Raw genomic sequence first — 22,039 nt, forward strand, 5'->3', positions numbered from 1 at the left:
TGATCATATATTTCTCTCAAAAGAAGTTGTTATATCAATCATATAAGTAATGACTCTTAAGATTTCTCAATAAAAAAAGCATATATTCCTAAATGTATGCACACCAGTTAAAAATTATGTTGCTTATAAATGTCTTTAATAGTAATAGAATAATAAGAAACATAACATAAAGAGTCTTATTTGTTATTTTACTGTTCATTCACTCGTTCATTCATCAGTATTTGTGGAGCACTTATATATGAGATACATTTTTTGTGTGAAAATATTTAAGTTCTACTTTGCTTCTGGCATATTGAAGACTGCCTATAGTAAGCTACAAACATTTTTTCTTTCATAGAACTGTCATTTCAAGTACAATAATGCTAAGTTTAGGATTTTATTTTTATTGTAGTATAAAAGTAGAACAATACTGAAAGAGTATTTACTGAGTTAAACACATTGGGTCCTTCTAAAAGTTCTTTTCAGAATTGGTTCTTTAAACTTTTTTTTCCTTCCTCTTGTCATTCTTTTTTATCAAAGCCTTTCCTTGCCTATTTAACCTAAATATAGAAAAAAAATAGCTTTGCATCCACATTTCTTTTCATATATCTCTTTTTGAAGTTATACTATAATTTGTGGAAAACAAATATTAAGTATTAAATGATAATTACTGATTTATAAATGTGAAGTTTACCTTAGTAGGAATAAGTGATACCTTTCCACTTAAAACTTTTGAAAACTGTTAATATAAGGGTGTCTTCATGTCTATATAAGAATATATGGCCAGAGGGGTTGAGTAAATTACTTATATTACATGGAAATGTCTATGAAGGTATGGCATTATGCTAGAATTTTAAATGTTTTTTTTCCCTTCTAGGTCTTAGTTTTCAAGCAGCTTCTCAAATAATGGCCACTCCAGTTTATGATGCCTTAAAGTTAATGAAAGACATTTCACAGAACTTCCCCATAAAAGCCAGGTATAGTAAAGTTTATTAGTTTGATTATGACCAGAATTCTTTCCATTACATAAAATTTATTAAAATAGCTGGTTTCATTTAACATAATGATGTCAGTTAATTCTAGTATAAATAGTGTTTATGAAATCAGGATCTTTCTGTGTTTTGTATGTTGTTGTTTTTTACCGGAGCAGAATATTGGCTTGTATATGCATGTGTGTATGTACTGCAAAATAGAACTCTTGAATTAGAGGCAAATGGAAAGGAAAAAATAATTCATTAAACATACATATAATTAAATATAAACAGTGAGGCATGACAATCCAAGAAAAAGTTTGTTTAAGCAGTAAATAAAAAGGGAATTTTTTTTCTGTTCACCATGGAGGATGTTGAAAAGTATTATTCTAAATAAACCTATGCCCATTGTATAGCCAAATCTTCTTGCCATTTCAGATTCCAAATAAGTAGTAAGGTCTTAATTGTATGGAATAGCTTATGGAATACTTTTTGCCAATAGGATATCTAATTGAACTGCTTCCGGAAATGTTACTGTTATATTTTACACATCTTTCAGTTCACTAGATAATACATTGGCATATCTAAAGGTAACAATACAGATAATTCAGGTTTCCAGGTATTGTAAGGATTGACAAAATCACAGGACTTCGATGCATTTGTATTTGGATCTGGAATGACAGAATGTAAAATTACAGGCAACCAGTAAAATATAAAGTAAATTAGCTTATATTGAATGCATACAACATGTGACAAGTGAAACAATAGTGGTTTGTTGAGAGGAATCCTTGGGCTCTCAGCATCCCTTCTTAAGCAGTGCATGCTTGCTAGGCTTCTATTTGTCTTAAACACTCTTTTGTACATTTGTCCACAGTACAATTTACTGAATGCTATCTAGATATTCTTTACCTTGGTAAGATAAATAAAGAGTACATAGTTGGCCACAAGATACCAAGAACCTTTTCATGGTACCCTGAAAATAAACAGGTTTGTCACTTAATTTAAATATTAAGAATGAATATATTGATATGACTCTTTCCATTTTAATTTAAACAGCCAAAAGTTTGAGAAGACAGTATTATGAAACATAAAATATGTATGTGTGTATAAATATGATGTTTAGCCAGATTGCTCCTAATTAAGAGTAGCTTTTGAAATTACTCAATTAAATACAAATAAAGTTAAAATAATTTTAGTTTTAAGAAGACAGTTGATTCGCTTTTGGACAGTAAGTTAGTACCACTATTGTGGGGTTCAGCTGCTACACTCTAGTTTTAATTCATAGTTGGCTATTAAAAAATTTACAAACTATGCTAACACTGTTAATGGCTACATTGTAAGCTTGAGCATAACTCTAAAACACTCGGTGAATAATTGGTAAATGTTTATTGAAATAAAATATTTACTAAATTAATGAAAAACTTGCATTATCAAATTTATGTAATTTCTCACAAATGCTACTAACTTTTAGGAGATTACGCACACTTATTGTGGATTGTTTTAAGTTACACCTTTCTGCTTGAGTTGTTCCTAAAGCAGAACTTTGTGTTTACTGTCTTTTAAATTTTAAATCATTTTCTTCTGTGCATAAAATTGACATATATAACTAAGCATTCTTAGGAGTTAAGTCAAGTAATAGTCCTACTTTAAAAAATTTCTTTTATAAGCTATTCAGGAGTGAATATGTGAAGTAAGTATTATCAGTACTTTATAACTTACTAGGGGTCCAGTGCACGAATTCATGCACCTTGAAAGGAACTGTGGGCCTCGGGGCTGCAGTAGGCACAGGGGCGGGTCTCGGCCCATCCTCTGTACCCCTGCCCAGCCCCTCCCGCTGTGGCCCCCAGTCTCCTGTCTGCCAGCAGCCCCGCTCCTGCCACCGCCGCTCCCACACGCTGACAGCGCCGGCCCCGCTTGCAACCGCTGATGGCGCGGAGTGATTGGGGCCAGCGCCAGCAGTGGGTGCCAGCAGGGCCAGTACCAACAGCGGGTGCAAGTGGCAACTGCTGTCCTGATTGCCCCTCAGGAGCAAGGGGAGGTGGAGAAGCTGCTGCTCACACCTGCTGATGGTACCGAGTGATTGGGACTGGCACCAGGCTCCGGCACCAGCTGAGGGTGCAAGCGGGGCCGGCACTGGCAGTGGGTGCAAGTGGTGGCTCCTGTGCCAGCAGCGGGTGCAAGCAGAGCCGACACTGGCAGTAGGTGCGAGCACCAGGCAGGACTGTGGTGCACAGGAGCAAAGAATTTTCAGTAACCACCAGAGGCTCACCCCAGTGATAGCAACCGGTGCCCCGCCTTGGTCTGGCGCCCCTGTTCACCTGCTCCACCATCCCACTGCAGACAACTCCCGCCATGTTTCACACACGCCCCCTAGTGGTCAGCACACATCATAGTGACTGGTTGTTTGGTTCAGTTTTTCTGGTTGTTCCGCCATTTGGTCTATTTGCATATTAGCCTTTTATTATATAGGATGTTCTAAGGTAAAGATCCCAGATTAATCAAAATTGTTTGTGTGAAAATATTTTGAAAATTACCTGTTTATATTGATACACATGATGACATTGATAATTTCATGCAAAATTTCTCTTTGTGAGAAAGACAACACAAAATTGCATTTTTTATCAAGTATTTTTGAAAAATAACTATCTAGAATTAAGCAAGTCTGACAATACCTAATGCATTCAATTAGTACACATGAACTTTTGACAGTCTCTGTTCCATCTGAATCACATACCCTTGTCAAATGAAAGCCATTGTACCACTTGTTAATAGGCTATATAGAGATGTCATGAAGCCTTCGGAGTTGTTAGTTTCTTACACAAAGTATTATATTACCTTGAATTATAGATTAGGCCTAAACATTTAAGGAGAAATGAGTTATAACATTATTTATTTTCCCAGATCTCTGACCAGAATTTCTATAAATCAACATATGAAGAAGGAAATACAGAAAAATCAACAGGTTTGAATTCCTTTTTTTTTTTAAGTTTACTATAGTCATATCATTGTTTCAGACTTCGGATCTTCAGTTTTCATACAAAAAAGTAAATGCTCATTTGTACTTTTTGATTATTAAGACAGTTCAAGTTTTTCCATTTTTGTACTGTCTACTACAGTCTGTAATTCTTGCCGGTAGTTCCTGACATATATTCTACTTACCTGCTTATTCACCCTATACTCCAAATCTTTTGCTGATGTAGTGTGGTTTTCTTAATAGGATAAAGAATATGAGTTAATTATTGTTTCTCATAATTAGTTTTTGTTTAAAACTTTGAGGAGCAAGTCAGGTTTAGACCACTGGAACATTGCTGTGATCCTATAGTGTGTAGGACATGATTGGTAATTTGGTAAGATTCTTCCAAATGGTTTCTTAAATTACCTTAAGACCCCAACTGATCCTAATTGTGTTAATACTTGTGAAGTGCTTAGAACATTGTCTGGTTTTATTACATAAGACTCGTTTGGTTTTAAGTAATACAATACCAGCTGCACAGGGCCCCAAAAAGTAGTTTAATCTTCTCCCATAAAAGACGTCTTAAAGTATGTGGCCACAGGCAGAGTTTTTCCCTTTTCTGGTTGCAAAATTGCTGCCACAGCTCCTGACTTCTTACATGAATTCTAAGCAGAGGAGGCATCCTCACTAAAGCCTTCCTGGAGCATGTAAGCCAATTTTGACTTTCATCTCATTGGCCAAAATGTTGTAATGTGGCTCTCCCTAACTGCAAGGGAGGGTAGAAGAGTCAGTTTTTACTTTTCTAGTAATTGAGGCAAGCAGAGGAGGAGTGGGTTAGGGATGGTGCTAGATGAGCCAGCCAGCAGTGCCTGTCACACCGAGACAGAGTAAGCTCTCAATAAATGTTAGCTGTTCTGATGGTGACAACTACAATGTAAAGAAGTAGATGCTTAGTTCACTGGGCATGGGTGTTAGAAACCATACACATCATCCCTGGAAGCATGTCACTGTTACATCTCATCCATATACAGCAACACTACAATTCCTGTAAAATATAACTGCTGCAAAACATGTAACCAGAGAGTTCACACACACACAAAAATAATAGTGGTCTTTGAATATGGAAAAACATTATCTATCTTCATTCATAATAAGAAATACAGATCAGAGTTATACTGAGATACCAGATTTACAGTATTCAAAGTCTGATAGTGAAGTCTGTTGGTAAGTCTATCTTTTGTGTGTTGAAGACAGCAGGGAAAACAAGATATATATTTGTATGTATTCTTATTTGCTTAAAGGAACACCAGAAAAGGGTGAACAAAAAACTTTGAGGGGGAAGTAAAACAGATAATCCTGTGGGCCATGGGTAGGGGCTGGAGAATAGGGTCGAAGGTCCTAAAATGAGCATAAGAATTCTTTGTGTATAGTTTTGGTTTTTGTTTGTTTTTCTTTGTGTATAGGTTTTTATATAGTTTGACTTGGCACTCATGCAAAGATTATTGAGGAACTATGACTGCTGAGGTTGTATAGTGATTGTTGGTTTGGTTTGATTCAGAAGAAAACAGAATTAACGCCAAAGTACAGCAAATTTCACTATGAAGTTAATGATTCTGGTTATTTTGCACAGAGTTCAGCTTTTGGTGATTTAAAAATAAATGTTAATCCAGTGTGTGTGTTTTATTTATTGTAAGAGCTGTTATGTTCCATGACATTTTTTATTTGGAAGGAAGGGAAAAAATGGGGATATGGTCAGGTACTCTAGTAACTTTTTAATTTTGCTTCAGCAGTATGAAACATTGTTTTAATTACATAGTAACATAAAAAAAACAGATGAGATACTTAAATACAGAACCTAAATAAAGGAGTATACCTAATCCAAAAAGAAGTTCACACCTCTTCTAATTATGTCAACTGATTACTTAGAATGTATAAGAATTTTAGAGTTGTAGAAAAATTCACTTGATTGGAATAACTTCTCCAAAAGTTCCTCTGTAAAACATTCTTTTAGAGAATCTTTATTTTCATATCCTGAAAAAAAAACAAAACACCACCTTCCTATATTAAGACTTATATCTGATTTGACTTCACATTTTACATTTAGAATGCATATAGTTTCTGTGTGGGGTGCTCCAGAATTGTTTATAAACCAATTTACCATTATAAAGCTCAACCAGTCATCTGATATCCAAACAATTGGAAATTTTTAGCTTCAGGTAATAGCCCAGCTCCATTGGTTGTTAAAGGGATATGTTACAATACCATATTTTTCCATAGGAATTTATATTTGTTTCTGCTCAAAGGCTAAGAGCACTCTCAACTTCATTCCACATTAAATAAAAATTCTGTGTATATTTTTTTGGATCTTAAAATAGTGAGAAATCTAGCCTCAAATCCATATGAAGGTAAACCAGAAGCAATGAATTCTTATGGAAGACTTGTTCTTCCTTGCAACCAAGGTGAGATCACCAAGTTTCTGTGCTGTTTCTGCAGGGCGTTTTGTTTTCTAGGTCACCTTTTCACTGTGAGTGTAGCACTTTTTTGTGTGCACAAGGTTGTTTCTAACCCTACACTCTGCACTCAGTGAGCCCAAGGGTTTGCTTCCTGTCCTTCTGAGACTAGACTTTAGAAACCCAAGCTTTAGGGACCTAAAATTGTTCACATTCTTGAACGTGTGTTTCTACAACTTTTATGCTCATAGGTGAAATTTTTACTTTTAAAAGCTGAACCATTCATTTAGAGGACATTATTAGTATTTTAATCTAGCATTTTTTATATTTCCTATTAGGAGGAGGATTTCGGGATCTCTGGTTCATCATATTGCTGGAAACTGAATTCTTACCCCTTGATTTGAGAAAGGCTTCCTGAAATCATACACTCAGGGTAATTTGCCAGGATTTAGATTACCTCTCTGAAGGGAAGGAGAAAGGATTTGTCTGTACCAGTCTCCAAGAGACTGACAATATTTCAGCAATTAATTTCAATTTATTACCCTTTTTGAGCATCTTCTTTGTTCAAGGGACTGTGCTTGGCTTAAATATTCCTGAAGGAATTAGCAATGTAGGGTAGATTGTGTGCTTGGTGTACTGTCCATTTATAATTGAGTTGCCTAAACCAAATGAAGTCCTTGGCGAGCTCAAGACAGAGCTAAAACAAATCAATATTTTACCTATGAACCTTCACATGTTAGGGTTTAATCCCTTGGCAGCATTCTGCATAAATCCAGTGGAAATATTTTCTCTCCTGTTACAAATCTAGTTCCTCCTCTCTTCTCTCTGTGTAACTCACCTGTCATGGTGAGTGATAAACATACAGAAAAATTTACCTCTGTCAAGTCTTCTCTGAATCTCTTCAAGTTAATTTCATTATCTTTCTTTCTAGAATAGTGAATACAAATTTCTATTAGGTCACTTATCATGCAATCTCTTTAAAATGCACTGTTTTACAATTGTTTTTTCTCCTAAACCAATTTACCTACAATGACAATAGTAATAAAGGCCTTATTTGTGAGGACTGTACATGTGACTGGACACAGGTATAGATTACATTTAAACTTTATAACAAACCAGTGAGATAGATGTAAATACTCCATTTTACAGATGAGACGTATGGAAACTGATTACCTTTGCACAAATTTTACCACTAGTAAGTAGCAAGACTAAGACTTAACATAGATCTGACTACCTCACCGTGATCTTAATAACTATGCTGTTCTGGGAAGGACAATACCTTTTTTACTTTTATTATTACCATAGTGCCTGCAGTAGGCCCTTGATAAATATTTATTGAATGAAAAGAAAAGACAGTGAACATTGAAACACTGCTTTAATGGAAACCTTTATGAATTTAAAGTGATCTCCAAGTATTTATGGTACACATACACCTAAGTTTTGAGTCCTAGAATGTTCAAGAACTAGAGGCTGGTGCACAAAATGTATGCATGGGGGTGTGTGTCCCTCAGCTCAGCCTGAACCCTCTCCAATCTCGGACCCCTCGAGGGATGTCCGACTGCCCGTTTAGGTCCTATAGTGATCGGACCTAAACGGGCAGTCGGACATCCCTCTCACAATCCAGGACTGCTGGCTCCCAATTGCTCGCCTGCCTGCCTTCCTGATTGCCCCTAACCACTTCTGCCTGCCAGTCTGATCACCCCCTAACCACTCCCCTACCAGCCAGATTGATGCCTAAACTGCTCCTCTGCCAGCCTGATTGCCCCTAACTGCCCTCCCCTGCAGGCCTGGTCACCACTAACTGCCCTCCCCTGCAGGCCTGGTCCCCCGCAACTGTCCTCTGCAGGGCTGGTCCCTTCCCCCCCCCCCCAACTGCTCTCCCCTGTAGGTCTGGGTCCCCCCCAACTGCCCTTCCCTGCAGGCCAGGTCACCCCCAACTTACCTCCTCTGCTGGCCTGGACACTCCTAACTGCCCTCCCCTGCAGGCTTGATCGCCCCCAACTGCCCTCCCTTGCAGGCTTGGTCCCTCCCTCCCCTTCTGTCCTGATTGCCCACAACTGCCCTCCCTTGCAGGCCTGGTCCCTCCCAACTGCCCTCTCCTGCTGGCTATCTTGTGGTGGCCATCTTGTGTCCACATGGGGCCAGCCATCTTGTGTGTTAGAGTGATGTTCAGTTTGCATATTACTCTTTTATTAGATAGGATAGGAATGTGCCAACTAACAAATTTAAGTGTGTGAGCGCACATATACACACTCACAATATACCAGGTGTACCGGTTAAAAATGCGAATTTTGTAATCAAAGAAAACACGATAATTTCAAGAGAAACATCAAAAGTGCTTTATTCAAAGTAATGTCCATCACTAGCTACACATTTCCTCCATCTTTCAGGTAATTTGTGGATACTGTCCCAATAGAACTTTCCTTGTTTTGAGGCAAACCATTCAGAGACCCAATTTTCCACTTCTTCGTACATTTTGAAGTGCTTCTCAGAAAGTGCATGTGCCATTGATAGGAACAAGTGGTAATCTGAAGGAGCAAGGTCTGGTGAATTCTGCGGGTGGGTTAATACTTCCCAGGCAAGACCTTTTAACATGTCTTTAACTGGTTTTGAAGTGTGTGATAGTGCGTCATCATGAAGCAAAACTACTTTGCCGTGTCTTCTGACCCACTCTGGTTGTTTTAGAATCAAAGCATGGTTCAAATTGATTATTTGTTGTTGGTAGAGATCAGTATTAACGGTTTCACCTGGTTTTAGAAGCTCATAATACACCACACCTTCCTAATCCCACCAAACGCAGAGCATTGTCTTCTTTCCAAAGCGATTTGGCCTTGCAGTCGATGTTGGTGGTTGACCTGGATCAACCCATGATTTTGTGCATTTGGGATTCTCAAAATAAATCTGCTTTTCATCATCAGTCACAATTTGATGCAAAAAAAAGTTTCTTTTGTGCTGTTGAAACAACATTTTACTGATGACTTTTCGGTTTTCCATTTGTCTTTCATTCAGTTGATGTGACACCTATTTTCCTTCCTTTAAAATCTTTCCCATTGCTTGTGAAAAATCAGAAATTGTTTGCTGAGCAACATTTAACCTTTCTGCAAGTTGTTTTTGAGTTTGACATGCATCTTCATCCAATAATGCTTGTAATTGTTGGTTTCAAACTTTTTTGGTTGACCTGGACATACTTTGTCTTTCACATAGAAATCATCACTTTTAAAGCGTTTAAACCAGCATTCACAAGTATCTTGAGATGGAGCATGATCACCATAAGCTTCCTGAAGTATACGATAACTTTCAGCAGCACTTTTCTTCAAAATAATGAATTAAAACTTTCCGCAGATGCTCTTTTTTTGGCACAAAATTTGACATTTTTAAGTGTAAAAAATATCTATGATGTTAACACCTTCAGGAAATTTGACATATGAAGTTTTGAAGCTTGTTGTCAATACAACAAAATAGCATACATATCAAATCGCATATATATCAACATATGTGTAACTCCATCTATTGAAAAAAATCCACATTATCAACCACTACACCTGATAAAATGTAGGAGTCAAGGAATCATTGCATCATGAAAACTTTAATATCACATACTGAAAAATCAAAATATTCAGGTATCTGTGTCTCAAATCTGTCATGAGATGCCCATTACTAGATCAGGGGGGCAAACTGCTACCAACCTGTAAGTCAAATCTAACCTGCCACCTGTTTTTATAAATAAAGTTGTTTTCTTTTCTTTTCTTTTCTTTTCTTTTCTTTTCACCCCCTGATATTTGCCCCCCCCACCCCACTCCCATATATGCCCTCACCCCCCAGAGTTTTGCGTCCATTGGTTATGCTTATATGCATGCATATAAGTCCTTTGATTGATCTCTTATCTTCCCCACCTCTCCCTAACCTTCCTGCTGTAATTTGACAGACTGTTTGATGCTTTACTGCCTCTGTATCTATCTTTTTGTTCAAGTTTATAATGTTCTTTATTATCCATAAATGAGTGAGATCATGTGGTATTTTTCTTTCATTGACTGGCTTATTTCACTTAACATAATGTTCTCCAATTCCATCCAGGTTGCTGCAAATGGTAAGAATTCCTTCTTTTTTATGGCAGCATAATATTCCATTGTGTAGATGTACCATAGTTTTCTGATCCAGTCATCTGCTGATGGGCCCCTAGGCTGTTTCCAGATCTTAGCTATTGTAAATTGTGCTGCTATGAACATAGGGGTGCATATATCCTTTCTTATTGGTGTTCCCAGTTTCTTAGGATATATTCCTAGGAGTGGAATTACTGGGTCAAATGGGAGTTCCATTTTCAGTTTTTGGAGGAAACTCCATACTGTTCTCCACAGTGGTTGCACCAGTCTGCATTCCCACCAGCAGTGCACGAGGGTTCCTTTTTCTCTGCATCCTCGCCAACACTTGTTGTTTGTTGATTTGTTGATGATAGCCATTCTGACAGGTGTGAGATGGTACCGCATTGTTGTTTTGATTTGCATCTCTCGGATAATTAGTGATGTGAGCATGTTTTCATGTGTCTCTTGGCCTTCTGTCTTCTTTTAAAAAGATTCTATTTAGGTCCGTTGCCCATTTTTTTATTGGATCATTTATCTTCCTTTTATTAAGTTGTATAAGCTGCCTGTAGATGTTGGAGATTAAACCTTTATCAGTGATGCCATTTGCAAATATGTTCTCCCATGCAGTGGGCTTTCTTGTTGTTTTGTTGATAGTTTCTTTTGCTGTAAAAAAGTTTTTTATTTTGATGTAGTCCCATTTGTTTATTTTCTCTTTAGCTTCCATTGCCCTAGTGGCAGTATCGGTAAAGAAGTTCTTTTGGCATATGTCTGAGATTTTGCTGCCTGTGGATTCCTCTAGTATTTTTATGGTTTCCCGTCTTATGTTTAAGTCCTGTATCCATTTTGAGTTGATTTTTGTGTTTGGCGTAAGTTGGTGATCTAGCTTCATTTTTTTGCATGTATCTGTCCAATTTTCCCAACACCATTTATTGAAGAGACTGTCTTTATTCCATTGTATGTTCATGTCTCCTTTGTCAAATATTAATTGAGCATAGTGTTTGGGTCAATATCTGGATTCTCTATCCTGTTCCATTGATCTATATGTCTGTTCTTGTGCCAGTACCAGGCTGTTTTGAGAATAGTGGCTTTGTAATACAGCTTGAAATCTGGTATTGTGATCCCTCCTACTTTATTCTTCTTTCTCAGGATTGCTGTGGCTATTCGGGGTCTTTTTTTATTCCAGATGAATTTTTGGAGAGTTCTTTCAAGGTCTGTGAAATATGCCGTTGGTATTTATTGGGGAGTGCATTGAATCTATAGATTGCTGTGGAAGACATGTCATAAATAAAGTTTTATTGGAACATAGTCATGGCCCTTTTTTTGGCTGTTTTCGTGCTACAAGGACAGAGTTGAGTGGTTGCATCCGAGATGGTACGGCCTGCAAAGTCAAACATTTACTATCTGTTTGCAGACTCCTGACATAGCTGAATATTATTATGTCACTGGGTTAGCTATTTATTATTTTGCTCTATTTCAAGGATCTTCATAACAGATTTGAAATTCAGCCAGGTGATGCTCATCTGTATATAAATGGACTTCGTGTTGACATGGATGCTCTTGATCCCTTTAGGTAAGTACTGAATTATAGATACAAATGATAACTATGGTTTATATAAAGGTAAATATTGTCCTGAATGTAGTATTTGTCAAAATTCAAATAATCACTTTAAAGGTCAAACAAATACATATTTTTGATTGGATAAAACACCTGTTATTTTTGTAGAATACTCTCTTAAGTGTCTTAGAATGTTAGAACTGGGAGAGAACTTGTAGACAATTGTTGAGAAAACTGTACTTGTATCTGTCAGGAAGGAAATTTGAAATTATAGAATTCAGGTGCTATCTTTTCCCTTAGGTTAAAAAAAAAAAAAAGAGGGGGGGGGCGGCGAGTAAGTAATTACTTTGCACTTCCTTCCTACCTCCTGTTTCTCATAGCCTTTTTGGTTTGTGGAGAACTGATACTATGCACCATGGCCTACCCCTTCTTCCTCTGATCCTAAAAGAAGGAAGGAACAAAGGTGTCTTGATATCCCCATTTGTGTAAATTTTTCTGTATCTTAATGAAGTTATCTGGCTCAGAATTCTTTTGGCCTCTTAGTAAATATGTATTTTAATGCAAGCAACATTAAGATTCAATATTATAAAATCAATTCAGTATTAAAATTCAACTCAGTAAGTATCTTAGTGCCTACTTTTCTATAGAAACAGGTTGATATTTGGTGAACAAGATAGAAGTCTTGCCTAAGTGAAATTCAGAGAGATTTATAACTCCAGAGATTTAATTTGTTCTTGATGGAACATTTGGACAGTGGATATCAGATTTCTTCATGAAAGTGATATTTAAGCTAAGACTTAAAGGATGAATCGGGCAAATGGAGGAGTAGAGATTCTGCAAACATGGTATATTTGAGAAAATGGAAAATCTAATATGGACAGACTGGAGTGAGGAGGAGGTGGAGGAAACTGAACTCACTGAGGTGGGTAAAGATCAGATGTGGAACCACATTTCAAATTTTGGCCTTCTATCTCAAGGGCCAGAGAAGCCAGTGAAGGGTGCTAAGTAAATCTAAAGATAGTCACTAAGTATTTAAAAGAGAAGCATGATAAATTATTTAGAAATAGAGAGTTAGAAGTTTTACTGATAAGTAAATCTAGCATATTTAAAGAACCTGTGTGGGGTTTTTTTTATCAATATACAGAATTCATGATGTAGGAAGAGCAAGGAGGAAACAAATACTTGTTGAAGGCAACAGTATGCCCAGCAGTAAATTAATGTAATACTAATACTCTATAAAGTGATTATGACTATTATCTTTATATAGATGGGAAAACGAAGACTCAGAGAGATCTCATACAAAGATAGTGACTCAGCTAGCAAATAGTAGCAGTATTCAAAATCGCATGCTTTTCCAGCGTACCTTGTAACTATCTAATTTTCTATTAATGCTTTTCCTTGGAAACTTGGATGAGGTAACAAAGATGATAGCTACAAAATCCATGGTGAACATTTAAATTCTACTATGTAAAAAAGTATCTGATCAGTAAGCATCATGAAATTTTTAACATGGAGAGAACATTGGCAATGCAATCCAAATTTTTTTATTTTATAAGTGAGAAATTTAGACTTAAGAACTTCAAGAAGCCATACATGAGGTAGTGTTTCAGCCCAGACTAAATCTTATTTTTAGATTGGTAATTTGTGACATACAAACTAGTGCTCTTTTGATCACACTTGTCTCCTAATAGATTTTATTTTGTGAGTAAAAAGTTTCCTTTGTAAAGCAGTGGTCAGAACTATCTAGGAGATAGACATGCAGAGCTAAAGTTATACAGATCAGCTTTAAAACAGCTTATAAAATAGCTTTTTTAGGAGTTTAGATATTAGATCTCTACTTTTTAAAATGTGGATATCTATAGTTCTCCCTGAAAACTATATTCTAAAATTCATATAGTGCTTTATTCTGATTCCATTCATTTCTGAAAGGAGAAGTCAATATGGTTATTTATTGATGTTATTTTTAGCAATAATACTTTCTATCATGTTTAAGAGCTGTCAAATGATATATGTTATTAGGAATTTTAATATGTATTCTAAACAGATGTGAACTTTCGTGCTTTCTCTATACTAATTATTTTATAATTTAGTTTTATTTTTGCTTTAAAATTTGCTGCATGGTAGAACCATCTCTCTGCAACTGTTTTACTATATAACAGAGCAAATCTTGACATACCCTATTTTTATTATGATCCTGATTGGTTTGACCAGACGTTATTATCAAAGCAATTTTTTTTCTATACTAAAATTTTATATTTTAGGTCATGTTTGATTTTGTTTTTGTAGTAGATTTGTCAAAAGAGTAACAGTATATTTTTCCCTTTATTGTGGGCTTGCTCAGGAATGAGCATATTCTTGCTGCTTTGGTAAGGAAAATATAATCAACATACCTTGTTTCTTGTCTTATCTTTTAAATAAGATTTTGTTAACCACTAAAAATAACAACAGGAACCCTCAACATAACTTTAATCTGGATAACTAATTAGAACTATTAGCCTTATTTGTTAATGAGTTTAAATATACATATTCCTGCTATTAATAAAAATACTGGTGAAACTTGTTTCTAGTGCTTGAGAAAGCTATAAACTTGATAGGATTATTTTATATATTGGAAAATCAAAATAAAACTTATCTCTTTTATTTAAATATGAAGGATTTTGGATATGCTGAAGCTAGAAGGAAAAATGATGAATGGCCTTCGCAAGCTTGGGATAAACGGAGAAGATATGAGTGAATTTTTAAAATTAAATTCACATGTTTGGGACAATAACTATGTATTAGATATTAGGCATTCTTCAATAATGGTAAGTGCTCATGTAATTCCTGTTTTAAAACTTTTAGTAGATTTAAGACTCAGTATAAAGCCAAATCTTATCAGGCATCAGAATAAATTTAAGCTGTTTGAAAGAGGTTGTATAGCAGAACTCAGAAGAAGAAGTAAAAATGCTGATTCATCCCCTCTCACTCTCGTATCTTCTTTCCCCTTCCCCATATTCTCTGCATTTCCTCACAAGAGCACCTGCTCACTAGTTCAGTATCCTTTCCAGCTTTAAAGGTAAACACAAAACAAACAAGAACAACAAATTTACCACATGAACAATAGCAACAGTTAACATCTGAGGAACATAAGATTGCTACCTTAATATAATGAAAATCTTACCTAGACAATTTTAAGTGAGCTCTTAAATTCTGGTCTGTGTAATGTACGTAGCTGATGAAGTTTTTGAAATCTGATCACATCGCTCTCCTTTGCTTAACGCATAAAGAAAGTCCTTAGTATGGCCTATGAGGCTATAAATGGTCTACTTCCTTTAATTTCTAAAACTATGAAATATTCTTTTCACCACTATCTCTTCTATCAGGCTTGGAAAGCATGTTTTCCTCTCTATCCAGCCAACTCTTCTTTTTAGACTTCAACTCCAAGCAGTACTTCCTGAGAGAAGCTTTCCTTAACTATCCTAGATAGTTTTTTAATATACACGTTATACCAAGGAGTCTGAGAGTACCATCAAGTTTGGTGATTTGCTAAAAGTATTCAAAAAGCCTAGAAATTGTTATACTCTTGGTTATGATTTATTAGAGCAAAAAAGTACAAAGTAATATCAGCAGAGGGAGAGAGGACATGGGGTGGAGTCCAGAGGAAACCAGGTGCAAGTTTCCAGGAATCTGCTCCTCATGTAGTTGTACAGGACATGCTTAACCCTTTGTACTCGCTTGCTTTTTTCTCGATTCCTTTATTCTACTTGGGATTTAATTTTTTAAATACCCCAGATTTTACAAAGTGCGGCAGTAGAATAAAAAACTGGAGTTTCTTTTCATACAAACTTATTTATTTGGATTTTTTTATATTTCAAATTATTATACATTCAAAGAGTAATTTTAATCTCAACATCCGAGTGCAAAAGGTTAATTCAATGTGTGACAATACATGCAAAGTGCTACTTACTAGGGAAGCTCACTTGAGTCTGGGAGTTCAGAGTTTTGAAAAGGAGTACCATAGGCATCGAATGGCTTGTGACTGATCTTAGCCGTTGAAGCTCAAAGGAAAAGTAGGTGTTGATACATCAAGCATGCAGCAAGGCCCTAAGCATGCAGAAAACTCTATCAGTAGAACATCCCAAGAGCTCAATTCCCAGAAGCCAACCTAGAGAACCTTTATCACAAAAGCAGGCCTTTCTTGAGAATGTGCAAGGTGTGAGCAACCCAGGCCTGCTGAATCAGCTAACTGATTTCTCTCTCTCTTTTTCTCTTTCTCTCTCTCTCTCGTGTATATATATATATACATAATTATTATGTTATAGAACTACAGTCTCTGTATACTTAGCACAGTTATAATTTTTTATTTATCCTATGATTCTTTGATGTCTTTGTTTTTTTCTAGACTATCTAAACTTCATGAAGGTAGGAACTTTATCCATTTTTTTTCTCTCACCAATATATCCCTGATATTGGTAGGTACTCAGTAAATATAAATATTCCTTCAATGGTTAGTTAAATATTTATCTCATTATAAAACATAATTTTTAATAATGAAACTCTGGGATCATTGTAATTATAACATACTCAATATAAGAATGTTCTTATCAGCATTATGATTTAACATTATTATAAAAAAAATAACTACTAGAATGAGAAAATAAAAGTGTTACATGACATAAGATTATGTAACTCAAACTCCCCAAAGAAAGCCATTATAATTAATGAGACTTTAGTAAAAATGGGTTTGAAGTGACAGTAAACAGGTCAAAAGCCTTTTTCCCAAAAGCCATTTGGATAACAAAATGATTTATAACAACATAAAATTTTAAATTCCTAATACTATCTTAATAACTACTATGCAATAAGATTATCTTAAGATTAATAATAAAAACTGCAACTTGAGATAGAAAAGGAAGATAAAGGACTTGTGGAAAGAGAGTGCTAAATGACATAGCCTTTTTAAAAATTCTGGCTGCGGTGCCCTTTCAGTGTTCTTATGCTCTGAACTAGAAATGATCATAAAGAAATAGCAGGAAATAGAGAAAAGTCTTTATACCCAAAGATATGATCATCATTGCATATTTTTAAAACAAAGTAGAAATGAGTTATATACAAAACAAGTGTTGTAAATTATATATCCCCAATATTGAGTATTATTCAAACATTAATATTATGTTTGTAAATATGTTTTAATCAGAGGCAATGACTGTATTCGCATGTTAAGTAAAAAATATGGACATATGAGGTCATCATGTGAAAAGATGGACATAGGATAAGAAGCTAAGTTATTAATGGGTGATGTGATTTAATGGGTAGTTTGGGATTTTTTTTTCATTCTTTTCTGCAAATTGCAAATTTTTAGCTGTAGCTATGTATTAGACAAAAGTAGGTTTATAGTTGTAATACAAATAAATACAGTAATTTAAATAAGAATAAACTCATGTACTTACAATTGTAAACCTACTTTTGCCTACCCCTGTATGATCAGAAAACATGTTTTTAAGAGGAAAAACATAACCTCTCAATGTCTTGCTAATTGTTTGATATAAAAAAATCAAAGGGTTTTGCTCTGAAGTATCTATTATTGCGGTTATTTTTGTCATACCTGAATAGCCTTCCCACTTACAAATTTAGTACACCATCTAAGAATCATGGAATGATAGCAGCACCATGAACATCAAAGCCCTCAGACTCAGGAAAAGTCAGTTAAATTATTAATTAGTTATTATTCATATTTTCTAGAATACTAAATGACTTGTTATCAAGGTTTATTGTAGCTGCTTTTACTACTCTTCAGACTATATTCTTTCATTGGCAAGAGTCTCCTTTTATTTGGATATTTTTAAGCTCAATAATAGATTTTTTTCTGAAAATGTTTTATCGGAAAACGGAATGACCCTATTATAATATTAATATTTTATGCCTTTTATTTTAAGCATTTATGCTTTTTAACATTTTTACAACAATGCTGGGAGTGTGAATCACACTGAGAAAATGAGGGTAGAAATGTTCAAGGCTATTCTGGACAGAAGAAATAGATCAATAAAGGAACTTTGCAGCTCCATTTATAAAATAATATCCTGGTCCTCTGGCGGTGGCAGTAGAGGCCGGTCACTCCTCCTGGGGAGGAGCAGCGTTGCTGCTGTTCCCATTACCCCTGCTCTCTGCAGAGTCACATTCCCTTGGATAAAATTTCCTACTATACTGCTATAAAGTCTCCTACTTGCCCAACACTCGATACCTTCAGGAGGCATTCTTTTCTAGGAGCTATCTGAAAGTATCACAAAGTAATTTTTTACTGAAGTAAAATACAAAAAACATAAGATGGGCTCTTTTAATGATTTTAGGTATGACATTCAGTGTCATTAAGTACAGTCACAGTGTTGTACAACAATCACCATTATCCATTTCCAGAACTTTTTTATCACTCCACACAGAAACTATACTTATTAAACAGTCTCTCTTTCCTTCTCTGGTAACACCTCTGTTCTACTTTCTGTCTGTATGAATTTGGCTAGCGTAAGTACTTCGTAAGTGGAATTATACATTATTTGTCTGTTTATGCCTGGCTAATTTCACTTTGCATAATGTTTTCAAGGTTTATCCATGTCAGAATTTCATTCTCTTTTAAGGCTGAATAATAGTTTAATTTTTAAATATCTTTTTTTACATATTGTTAAGGGAAGTTTTATGTCTCAAGTGCTTATATTTTTCACTTTGAGTAAAAAATTATTTCTGAGACTTTATTCTTTAGATACCTTTAAAAAAATAACTGGCACAAAATGCAGAGTTCTGCGATCTCAGCACTCTGTTCAACTTGGTCTGTGAAAGCAGCAAAATCAATCCACATAAGCTTTATTTTTGCTTCATAGCATTTGCTGCCACCCAGTATAGTATACATTTATTTGTTTATTTATATCTTCCAGTGGAATGTAAGCCCCATGAAAACCAACACAAACATCAGATCCTGTCACATTGGAAGCACTCAGAAAATTTGTTGAATATCTTAAGGTCAAAACAGTTATTCATGAATGAAAGTAATACATTGCTTTTAATTCTCACCCCGCACCCCCCCCCCCCCCGCATCTGTATCCCTGCTTTTTATCTTTACAGAGAAAGTTGAGTAACTCAGTTACATCACTTCAGACCTCTGTAAACACCTCCCCCAAAACAAACTTTGGCAGTTTCTTTCTTTAAAGTTGCTATATGACAGTGAGTAAGAACTCCAGAGGTCATAGGGTATTCTTCCATCCCTGGTTTACCATTCCAGGTTTTTCTGTCCAAAAACATCAGGAGTCGCAATTTAAATTTTATCTAGTTTAGCTGTTTGTTTCCACCCTTGCTATAATACTTCAGGTATCACTAGCATTTGTCAAAAGTCAACAAAAACCACCATATGATTGAATGTTTGGCTCTGTTGGATTGTAATTCCTTTTCAGTCCACTGCACCAGACCACTCAAAGTAAAGGGGACTTTGTTAATATTCTACCAAAACTACCCCTACCCCCAGCAGCAACTATTTTCTATCCTATTATGTTGTTGGTGTAGTCATATTCCTGGGGTTCTTATCCTTTTTTCATGTCCACTTTAATGTTCCCAAGTCACCCTGGCCATTTGTCATTATATCAGAACAATTTGAAATTTTAGTTACTGTCACCGAATGATAGTGACATCATTTTTTTTAAAAAGCACCGGTAGACATGGGCAGATGATATGAGTTCTTTAACCAGGTTAAGAATGTTAGAACGTAACTTATTCCCTGGCTGGTGTGGCTAAGTTGGTTGAATGTCTTCCTGTGCACCGAAAGGTCACCAGTTCAATTCCGATAAGGGCACATGCCCAGGTTGCAGATTCAGTTTTGGTCAGAGTGCATGCAGGAGGCAGCTGATCTCCTTCCCTCTCCCTTCCTTCCTCCCTCCCTTTCTCTCTCTCTAAAATCAATTATCAATTATACTAGAGGCCCATTGCACAATATTCATGCAAGAATAGGCCTTCCTTTCCCTGGCTTCACTCCCAGCCACCCGGGAGCCAGCAAGTCCTCGCTTCTGTCTGGAGCACTCCCCGGCCGCCCAGGAGCCGGCAAGTACCCGCTTCTGTCCGGAGCACCACTCCTATAGCTCCCTCCCCTGCCCCCCTTCCTCTCATAGCAGGAGTCCCGACCCTCCTGGCTGCTCCGCACCTGCATATGCAAATTAACCTCCTTCTTTGTTGGGTTAATTTGCATACTCACTCTGAATGGCTGTGGGTGTAGCGGAGTGATGGTTAATTTGCATGTTTCTCTTTTATTAGGTCATATATATATATATATATATATATATATATATATATATATATATGTAACATGCTAATTGATTGTACCTTTGTGACGTCCACCAGCCAATCAGGAGTGAGTATGCAAATTAACCCAACAAAGATGGCAGGTTAATTTGCATACGCAGGTGCTGAGCGGCTGGGGACAGGGTGTTCCGCACCACCCCAGCCACTTGGGGTCTCTGGGCAGCATGGGAAGGCAGAAAGGTGGCTTTGGGCTGGAGCAGAAGGGCGGCTCCGGGCGGGAGCGGAAAGGCTGCTCCGGCCAGAGCAAAGGCGGTGCTGGCAGCCAGGGGAACAAAGGTCCATTGTTGCACTAATCTTCATTCGTGCATTGGGCCACTAGTATATATATAATCCTATATAATAAAACTAATATATGAAATGAATGGCAGAACGACCCGTTGCTATGACACACAATGAACACCAGGGAGCTGCCCCCTGGTAGACAGTGCACTCCCACAGGGGGAGCGCCACTCAGCCAGATGCCAGACTCACGGCTGGCAAGCACAGCGTGGTGGCAAGAGCCTCACCCACCTCTGCTGCAGGCGGGCGGTAAGGAGCGAGGGGTCCTGGACTGCAAGAGCATTGGACTGTGAGAGGAATATCTGACTGCTGGCTTGGGCCTGATCCCGGGGCGGACAACCCCTGAGGAGTCCCAGACCACGAGAGGGCGCAGGCCGGGCTGAGGAACCTTCCCTCCCCCCCCCCCCCGCCCCCCGAGTACACTGGGCCTCTAGTATCCTCTCTAATAAAATGGTAATATGCAAATTAACCATCACTCCGCTACATAAGCCACGCCCACCAGCCAAGCCACGCCCACCAGCCAATCAGGGTGAGTATGCAAATTAACCCCATCCAAGATGGCTACAGCCACAGAGAGCAAGGTTTCCCAGGTAACAGAGGAAGCCAAGCTTTCCAATAGCCGTTGCAGGCCTAAGCCTCCACTCAAGCTAAAAAGTTTCAATTATAGAAGGTAAACAAATTCAAACAAATGGCGGCAGAACGGAGCTTGAGAGAGCAGGCCAGGGTTGCCGGCGGCAACAGGGGAAGCAAAGCTTTCCGCACACCCTGGCCGGGCTCACCCGCTTAAGGCTACAAAGTTTCAATTGTAGAAGGTGAATTAACTGCCACAGAAATGGCTGCCGCCCCGGAGGGAGCAGCAGGCTTGGCTCCGCTCCAGGCTACAAAGTTTCAATTGTAGAAGGAAAATAAATTCCAGATACCAGGGTCTCCGCTTGGGTTGCCAGGGGTGTGGCCGGCCTGCAAACCACCACAGGCCCCTCACTCAGGCTGCCCCACGCCCCAAGGGAACCCCACCCTGATCAGGGACACCCTTCAGGGCAAACCAGCTGGCCCCCACCCCTGTACCAGGCCTCTATCCTATCTAATAAAAGAGTAATATGCAGATTGATCATCACTGCAACACACAATATAGCTGCCCCCATGTGGTCAAAGATCCCGCTCCCATGTGGACACAAGATGGCCACTACAAGATGGCCAGCAGGAGAGGGCAGTTGGGAGGCACCCGGCCTGCAAGGGAGGGCAGTTGGGAGAGACCATGCCTGCAAGGGAGGGCAATTGAGAGGGACCAGGCTTGCAAGGGAGGGCAGTTGGAGGTGATCAACCCTGCAGGAGAGGGCAGTTAGGGGTGACCAGGCTGGCAGAGGAGGGAAGTTGGGGGCAAACAGGCTGGCAGGGGAGCAGTTAAGCATCAACCAGGCTGGCAGCAGAGTGGTTAGGGGGTGATCAGTCTGGCAGGC

The 22,039-nt window shown here is 37.6% G+C and overlaps 1 protein-coding gene across 2 annotated transcripts in view; it reads left to right on the forward strand.

Moving 5' to 3' along the window:
• Nucleotides 1-22,039, forward strand: part of UGGT2 (UDP-glucose glycoprotein glucosyltransferase 2) — a 166,921-nt gene that overhangs the window by 34,231 nt on the left and 110,651 nt on the right. For both annotated transcript variants that reach the window (XM_079778742.1, XM_079778741.1), the window contains exons 9-12: nucleotides 857-956; nucleotides 3,852-3,912; nucleotides 11,911-12,002; nucleotides 14,641-14,791. In XM_079778742.1, coding sequence (XP_079634868.1) covers nucleotides 857-956; nucleotides 3,852-3,912; nucleotides 11,911-12,002; nucleotides 14,641-14,791 — 404 coding nt within the window. The remainder of the gene's footprint in view (nucleotides 1-856; nucleotides 957-3,851; nucleotides 3,913-11,910; nucleotides 12,003-14,640; nucleotides 14,792-22,039) is intronic.

Source organism: Cnephaeus nilssonii, assembly GCF_951640355.1.
Source record: "Cnephaeus nilssonii genome assembly, chromosome: 8".
Lineage (NCBI taxonomy): Eukaryota > Metazoa > Chordata > Mammalia > Chiroptera > Vespertilionidae > Cnephaeus > Cnephaeus nilssonii.